The 9,127-nt window shown below is 39.8% G+C and overlaps 1 protein-coding gene across 7 annotated transcripts in view; it reads left to right on the forward strand.

Moving 5' to 3' along the window:
* Dnm3 (dynamin 3) overlaps window positions 1–9,127 on the forward strand; it is a 531,047-nt gene that overhangs the window by 502,730 nt on the left and 19,190 nt on the right. For 2 of the 7 annotated variants that reach the window (XM_010635627.2, XM_010635629.2), the window contains one exon: window positions 3,332–5,826. The exons of the other annotated variants lie outside the window; for them this stretch is intronic. In XM_010635627.2, coding sequence (XP_010633929.1) covers window positions 3,332–3,368 — 37 coding nt within the window. In that variant the 3' untranslated portion in view covers window positions 3,369–5,826. Of the gene's footprint in view, window positions 1–3,331; window positions 5,827–9,127 lie in introns of those variants that run through there. 7 annotated transcript variants of the gene reach the window in all.

Raw genomic sequence — 9,127 nt, forward strand, 5'->3', positions numbered from 1 at the left:
TATATATATATATATATATATTTATATGCCTCTAAATTCAATTAGCTTGGCTTATTTGGAGCTCAGCAAAATTTGTTTGGGCCTGAGCTAAATTTCTAGTAGTAATACCATAGGAGGAATAGTTAAACATTCACTGTGCTCTCAATATGTATTAGGCATTCTCTTCGAAGCTTTGAATATACATTTTGCTTAATATTTTGAAACAACCCAATAAGATATGTTATTACTCACATTTAATAGACAGGCACCAAGGTTAAGCTACTTGCCCAAGGCCAGTAGACCAGGCCCTAGTGGAGCTGAGCTTTAATCCCAAACAGTCTACCTCCAAAGCCCAGCCTCTCACCCACGATACCATGTGTCCTCAGCCTCATTGCTGCTGAGTTTTCCTGTGGATGACTGACTGCCCTCTGCATTATGAGATGTTTAGCAGTGTCCCTGGCCTCTGCCCATTAGATGGTATGACCACTGAAAATGACTTTAGACATTGCCACTGTCCCTTAGGAGAGTAAAATCCCTCTCCGCTTTAGAACCACTAAACTACATTATTCAAAAGAACTTCCCTTCCATGGTTAAAAAAAAAGCTTTCAGAAAGATCAAGTTTGTTGTTTTAGAAAACCTCTCATTCACTGGGAAAATGTCTGCTATTGTGCCTGTTGTGACAGGGAGGCATGGAGGCCACGGGGAGTAGAGGTTTTGAGAGTGGGAAGGCGGGAGTCTCAAAAGGAACCTGGAAACCTGTTGTTTTGTCTATTTAGCTATGAGAAGGAACCAAGAAGCCCGGTGGTAATGTCTGGGGGTGAACATGCATGTCCTGCCTGCTTGCTTGACTGCTTTACCTTTTGATTTTCAGATAAACTAGCTTGTCAGTACTCTTCAAGAAAAATCAACTTTTGAATACTGAATTATTTAAGCAGGGTGGAGTTGCCCTTAGTATTTTCCAGCTCACATTCAGCAGCAGGCAGTCTGGCAGGAAGTAGCAGCCCATGCTGGATGGCAGGTTGAAGGAAAGTGTGTTGGATTTGTAGGTCGACAGTTGCACAGTTCAGAATTTCTAGAATAGTATCAAGTTAGAACCAGATCTATTTCGATCTAGCTTTGCAGAGTCCCAAATTTGAAACAGAAATGAAAGTGCAGAGTACAAGAGGAAAGCTGGTTGTTTTGTGCTGAGCTTTCAAGTTTCGGTGCCAATTCAGCACACAGGGAGGGAAATCCCTTTGGCAGGGGTGTCACCTGAGAGACAGCAAGAAAGACTCTGTCAGGATCCTTATGCTTATTAAAGTTCAGCTTTAGATGGAGAATTCTGACCACATAAAGTCTGCTTTCAATAAAAGCCAGAGCAGGAATCCTACCAAATGCAAGCCAGAAACAGGGTTTAAGATTTCAAAAAGAGAGAGCAAGAGAGAGGAAAAAAATGAAGAAAGCTCTTATTGAAATGTCACCTTGTTCTACTTATTTATATATTCTCTTTTCTTCCATGATTTGCCTCTATTTTGTCTATTAAAAACTAAAAAAGCTGAAATGCTGTTATCCATCATCTCCAGGAAAACAATCCTTTGCTTTCCCAGAAGGAAGTTGATGATTTTTTTTCAAGTTCTTTGCATTCTTAATGGACCTTTCCCCTCTTTTATCTGAAATCATAAACTCATAATGTGACAAGACAGAGAAGAAGTCACACTCCAACTCCTTTTTTTTTTGGTACCGGGAATTGAACTAGGGTCTTTGCGCTTGCAAGGCAGGCCACCGAACCGCTGAGCTAAATCCCCGGCCCTCCAACTTCTTTTAGATTTTAATATTGCAAAGGCAATACCTGAACTTTTACAGGGAAGAGATTCTGCCATTCAGTTTATGTCTGTGCATGGTTTTCCTCCAGATACTTGAAGACTTTGTTAGTAAGTTATGATTGTTAGTAAGTTATGATATACTTTTACTTTAGCTCTACTTAAAGGTAATCAAAGCCCTTGCAACAGGACAGAAACCATGAGTGTCCTGCCTTTTTAAAAAGTATATTATTAGTAGTAAAGATTACTAGTTATCTTTCCATCCCAAGGTAAAGGGCAAGAAAGCCTAGAGGTGATGAAGTTGTTTTTGGCTCAGCTTCTCAGTTGCTTGGGCTGTTCTGGTTAATGTGCATGGAGCCTTTGGTGAAGGTGCAGGAAACAGTGCAAACTGCCCGCTCTTCTAATTGGTTCCACCTGAGCTAGGAGAGCATCTCTATCCCACCAAGACCTAGAGGTATGAATGCTTCTGTCATTGGCAAATTGAGTGAACACAAATCTGGGATTTGTGAAACGTTTTCTACTTCCATAATATCTGGATTGTTCTCTCCTCTCATACCCCCAGTCAGCTTCTCTGAGGGCCTAGACCACATTTGAAAATTCACACTAGCCATGTATTTGATAAACAGGGTGATCTTAGGCAGACATCACCACCTCTTTAGGTCCCTGTTCCCTTCACTGAAGATCCTAACCTTCATCAGACATGAACTTGAAAGCTGATGAGGCTATTTTCAGTTACAGCTTCTTAAAATTGGTTAATTGGAAAGCATAGAACAAAGTCATTACATCAGGGTATGTTTTTCTGGCAATAGCTGACTCTGACATTATTTCACCCATTTGTCTTCTCCCCTTTCCTTGGACAGAGCTATTTTGCAATGGTCAAAAGAGGATAAGGTTGGAAGGAAGGGTCTCTGTTCAATGAAGAACTAACTTCATTCACCTCATCACTCAAAAAAAAAAGTTGAAAATTAGAAGTGCTTTCTTCTAGCCCTCTTTGTTCACCAAGTCTGACGGTGTCTTTAAAAATGACAAAATTAATCATTCAGAATTTGGGGTTTGCTGCAGCTCATCCACGTGATGGGAACAGACTCTGATGAAGATGATGTGCCCCACCCCCTGCCCCACCCCCACAGCATCAAGACCACGCCTGTGCTTCTCACTTAGGTCCATGCCCTTGCCTGCACAGTCTCTATGACTCTGCGTGGCCCACATCAGAAGGCTCATACAATCCCTCATTTTCAGTAGTTTACTCCTAACCACTGCCGAGAGATTTATAAATGCCTCCACATAAAGAGACAATCAATGCACTCATATTCTTTTCTTTACTAGCGTAAAAATGATTTGGTTATCCTTATTGTTTAATTTTCATTTTTAAACTACATGCCCTGCAGTGCTACATTTCTCTATTTTATATGTTGATGCCATTGATGGTTCATACAAATCCCCCTTTGCTTAGGTAGAAGATCTTGTTCTATTCTTTTCAGCCAGTCCCCAAATTTTGAGTGAGAACAAACCCATGATTCTCATGAATGTGTCTTTGCATCCTTCACATCAAGGTTTGGTGCCGGGAAAGATGAAGCTGCCGAGCCTTGAAGTTGGGGGCTAAGTGTGCCTGGAAATTGAGGTGCCCGTGTGGCTGGCCTGGGCTGAGTCCCTGCAGGCGTGTCCCGGACAAGTCCTGACTTGCTCTCTGCTCAACAGTGCTCTAAAACTTTGACTCTTAGCAGCCGAGTGCCACTCAAACAAAACATGGACCCTCCTTGCGATCTGTGATGTCAGCCACAAGCTGCCCATTTTCCTCAGTCTTCCCTCCCCTTTAAAGAGAATATTTTCTAAAAAATTGTGATTCGATATTCTGATATTTTAGGGAAGCATTTTTTAGCAACTGGAAAGCCAAGGAAAAAGATTTCTTTTTCAAAAGTATAACTGCCAAGAATAGAAACAACTTGGAGTTACCTTTTAATATATAAGGCATCTTGTGAGGCAACCACATTACAAAACTTGTTATTGAAAACCCCAAATGTAATTAATAATTTGTTACAGGTTTACCATGAGTCGTTGTGATGCTTAACATACTTTAATGAAAATAGAATTTTGGCCACATGCTGTTCATAAAAAAATGGCCAATTTAGTTTAAGCCCCTCAATTAAAAATTCCATCAAAGGCCTCTTTCCAATTCCTTAATAATTCTGGTGCAATCCAGCATTTCAGTGAAATGAATTCATGGTTAATGTCAACGTTTTTTCTTCTGCAGGTCTTGGTTTTAATCTGGTACAAGTGAAAGTAAAATTAGTTCCGTGGTTTCCTTCTTGAGTCTAGCAAACTTGAGACGATTTACACAAACATCTCCATCCTGCCGCAGTTGAGATGCTTGGCAGCCTCTTCAGGCGAGGCCAGGACGCAGAATGCAAAGGTTGTGAAGGTCAGGACTGGGGAGCTTTGCAGGAGTGTCTAGGTGGATTTGTTTCCCTTTCTCTTTTGCTTTCAATGTGCCCTTTGTCTTATTTTTCCAAATATTTGATGTTGCAGTAGGGTAACAGACAAAGGAAAGTAAGAAAGGATCTATGTAAGGCAAAGCACAAGTAACATAAAAGCGGCCAGAGGCAGTAAATCTAACAGTATGCTGATGTTAGCCCGGTGGTAACTGGCATTAAGTTAACCAAACACAACAGCCTCCCCGTCCCGTGACACATAATAGCAAATAGCTTTGTCCTTGTCCTCTCTGGGGCTCTAAATTGCCAAGCTTCAGCTACTACCAGGAAAGCCTTTCTGAGTTTCAGGGTACCCAGCCCTGCCCTAGGCTTCACCTGATGGATGGATGAAGACAGGCATCTGGCCAAGGAGCCACTGGCCAGTGAGAAACGTGCAGTTAGTGATCATTATTCTTCCTGTGGCCAGTCAGCTGTGAACTGTCACGCGTTGGAATCTGCTGAATGTTGTTATATACAAGTTGATATCAGCTCAAAGAAAAGAAGAGAAAAATTCTACCCAGTGCAGGCAGACACACAGACCTATAGACACAGAGTTTAGTACCTCTGTTTCATCACTATGTTCTTTTATTTCCTCTACTGTAAGAAGAGAATGATTTTACAGGGAAGCCTTCACAGTCGGACAGTTCTGATTAGACAGTATGTTTTCCGGTGGCTTCAGAGCTTTATGGCACACGATTCATGGCGCTTTCATCTCTGAATTTCATCCAAGCAGAAAACTTTAAGAATGGGCTCTTGGAGGCTTTTCCCTTTCCTTTGACTTATCTGCTACTATGAAACATTAAAAGCAAAATTTAAATGACACTTACCAGACTTCATTTAGCCTATAAAAGCCAGGAAATTTAAAATGAAAATATAAATGCTGCATCTTTCCCTAGCCTGTGCCTTAAATGTCTACCTCCAGCAATGTGAGAAAGGAGTTGAGGATTTAGCTGAGAGTTTGATGGCTTTTGCCTGCTTGTCATTACTTTATTGGTGCTTAAAAACAGAATTTTAAAATGCCCGACATTCAAATCCTTTAGCTTTCTCGTGCCAACATATTGTAAGCATTGTCTGGGGGGACCTCTGAATCCAAACACATATTTGCACCCTTTAATTGCCAAATGAAATCCACCTGGCCTGCCACATGCTGTTGCCAATAGAATATTACACTTTTAATCTGGCTAGGATTTTCAAGTGGGGGAAGAGAGAACAGTACTGGAGAGATGTGCATGCTTATTGATGCCACATTATAAGTATTGGGATGCAGTTTAGATCACATGGTAACTCTGGCCAAAAACAGAATTCCTACACAGGGCAAAGTCTACAGCCACAAAATATCATGGCAGCTTCATCGTGGCCTGGTACTTTCTTTTCCTCCGGCTGCTGCTCAGGCATCAGAGCCACATGATAGGCAAAACCACAAATACCAAGGGCTCCAATTTCTTATTTTTAAGTATTCCCATAAGCACGACTAAACGTCCGCTCCTGTTTTCCAGTCACAATTATCAGTTCACATAAACTGTAGAGGAACACATTGCATTCAAAGACCAGCGGGGGGAAAAACACAACATTTAATCAAAGGACAAGTAGCACACTTTCACTCAGTTGCTCAAAATCAGTGGCAGGGCAGGGCCTCCTAACTTTCGCTGCATAGAGACATAGAAAAACTTCATCTCTTCACAACCCCAACTTTTTCCTCACAGGGAATTAAACACCAGTAAAAAGGACCAGGTGTAAATACTTTTCTTACTGCTCTTATAGGATCCAGAAATTGTGCAGATTATGAGATTTATAAGTAAGTTTCATTCCGTCCCTGGTGTTGGGTTTTTATTTTGTTTTTTCGGTGGAGAGGCTAAGCCACAACTTAACATGAGAATAAGGTGAAGACTGGATAACTGCAAACTAGATACACTGCCAACAGGAGCATTCCAAGCTGCGGTGGTAATTTTGAAAACTAAGAAATAGTGTTAGAAGGCCTTGGGTATCTTGGAATATGATTTAAGAAATGGTCTTATTTTATAATCAAATATGTCATTTGCCACCACCATGTAAATACTACCTCCCTTTGGTTTGATACTTTAAGGCACTGTCATCTAGATTTGTATCTTGTCTGCATCCTTATTTACAATATCCATTGGAGACATTGCCTTTATCTAAAGTTGACTGAGTATCTCATCTGCAATGAGATCCTTTATGGGGTAGCACGTGACAAAGACTTCTAAAGGCATTTTGTTGTTTGTAGGTCTATGATTAAATTATTTCACTAGGGAATGCATATTTATTTAAAATGTATTCTGGGCCACATGTATTTAAGTTTACATTAGATTCTTCTCCAAGCCAATTTTAAGAGTGAATGAAATCTTCCCCTCAAGTAAATCTCTCTTTCCATCATGTGTCCAAGGATTGGCACCAGAAAATCTGCCCTCTGCCCTTGCATTCGAACACCATTCATGGAGAAAAACCTGTAAAAATAGAATAGAATGTCTATACTGATGTTTTTTAAACATTTTTTCTGCTTCTCAGTGGTGTTGGAAAATATTTTATTTTACTTTTTTTAGTTCTGGGGATTGAACTCGGGACCTCGCGCTTGCGAGGCAGGCAGGGAAACCACTGAGCTAAATCCCTGGCCCTGGAAAATATTTTAATAGCTGAAATAAAACTTCATGTGAGGCAAGTTCTATAATATCTTAATTATTGCCTATTAGGGTGGAAATATGAAGGAAACATTATTGAATGTGTTAACTAGAGAAACCATTGCAGTAATTTCTCTCCACACATCTATGTCTGAAGTAAAAATAAAACCCATGCTGCACAAATGATTTGTATAAAAATGGACTTATAGTTCAGCTCTAACAATAACAGCAGTGAGAAAATCCCTGTGACTCATCAGGAGACTTTCCTTAACTTGTTTAAATGCTCTGTCATTCACTTTGGGAATCTGTATTGAGAGATACTGATATAATTGCTTGAGTTGTTTTAATATTTCTAAAATTCTAAATCATGCTTTTGTCAGCTTAATATTTAATACTTGAAAGCCAGTAAGTATATTCAAAGCTCATTTATAAAACACACCATCTTTGAGAAAATACATTGGCATAGTGTTTCTCATTTTGCTGAAAATTTTGGTGTATAGTGGACCCTCAAATTACAACTGACCTGACATAAGAACAACCTGGGTTATGATCAGAATTTTAGTTTTAACTTATGACCAAAGTCTTGAGTTACAACCTGAATACCAGCTGCTTATGCTCCCAGATGGTCTCAGTAATAGATTTAACCCTTAAAGAATTCTGGAAGGAACATTACAACATCCTTTCCTGTGTAAGGTTAAATGAGAAATCCCAGGCCAATGTCTCTCTAAGGACACTGAGATCTGCCTGGAAGAAAGTGTGGCCTAAGATTATACAGGAGAGACTTTGAAGGCAGTTGACCAACTGGAGTTACAACCAGCTCTCAGAAGCAAATTGAGTCTGCAAGTCAAGGGTCCACTGTATTGTAATCTATGATTACATCTGATAGATTTCATTTCTCATATCTTTCCAGGACCTTTTCTCCACATGAAGTTATTTGCTATATCCTGTATATAGTTTTCTAGGGTATTGAACAACAGTAACCATTGCTACTATACTGTCTCCAAGTTCCCTTGCCCAAGGAGCAAGAATTTCAGTAAGAGCACGAGGAACCTTTGAAGTTTAGAATTACTTTCATAGTATCCATAGACTATCGGTAGTTTTCAGGTAAAATGCTATTTTTAGCATTAAATTTTGCATTACTAGCTTTTTTCCTGTGGATTTCATAATTCTCATTTAAATTAAGGTACAATTTAAGATGTAAAAATATGTAGTTGGTTAAGGAAGGTAGCCCTGATGCTTGTGTCTCGTTCAGAAGGCAATATTGAATTGGAAAAGTAAGGTTTCAAAATACCCTTGTTTCCTGCAATCTCATTGCACCCCTCTTTGTACCCCATCCTTCTTGATTTCCTTTGTCTTTCAGCTGGGCCCTGCACCTAATTATATAGGACAGTCTTCCTTAGTTACTTATGCCGGACACCTGCCTTTAGCTGTGTTTGGCCGGCCAGCAGGGTGAGGTAATAATCAGAAGAAAATGTTCTGGTTCTTTGGCTTCCTCCATGTACGATGTTATTCAAAACAGTTGTCTGTGGGTGAGAACAGAGTTGCTTTGAGATCCTTGTTCTAATGTTCTGTAGGATTCTAGAGGAACATAACTGTAAACTTTTTTGATCTCTTCTAGAATAATGGAAATACAAATGGTATCTGCTTTGGACTGTCCTTTCAGAATTGCTTGCACACAGTGAGGTATATGTGGAAATGAGAACCTTTCATTTGGGAACATTTTGGCTTTCCTTTCTTTAAGTCCAGCCTTCTTCTTAAGCGCTTCTCCATGGTCCTTACAGCAGTGTTTTCCTAAAAGCATATTTTTGTGAACAATTTCTCCAGGACGACAGCAGCCTTTGTAAGACAGATGCCTACAGGACATATGGTTTCCATAAATTGTCCGTCTAGACTAGCTTTATTTAGTGACTTTTGGTCTGAATCGATCTAGTTAAAAGTTTCTGCAGGAGCTTGTATAAAAATTTTAAATGTGTGCAATACCATTAAGGTGTAAAACAAAAAGTTTGACTTTTTATTGGCAATACATTAAAGGGATTAGTTGAAAATTTCCTTCAGGTTAAGTAATCGTGATCATTTTGAATGCTCACTCATCCATTCCACCCCTGTAACCCTGTCCAAATGGGAGACACTTACCCCAAGAGTCGGATAACTTAAATTCATGCACTCTTCGCTCTTTTCCTAAGTAAATTCTTTGTGTTCCAATCCGTGTGTGTGTGTGTGTGTGTGTGTGTGTGTGTGTGTGTGTGTG

The sequence above is a fragment of the Fukomys damarensis genome, unplaced genomic scaffold (assembly GCF_012274545.1).
Source record: "Fukomys damarensis isolate Sample0158 unplaced genomic scaffold, DMR_v1.0_HiC HiC_scaffold_11, whole genome shotgun sequence".
Classification (NCBI taxonomy): Eukaryota; Metazoa; Chordata; class Mammalia; order Rodentia; family Bathyergidae; genus Fukomys; species Fukomys damarensis.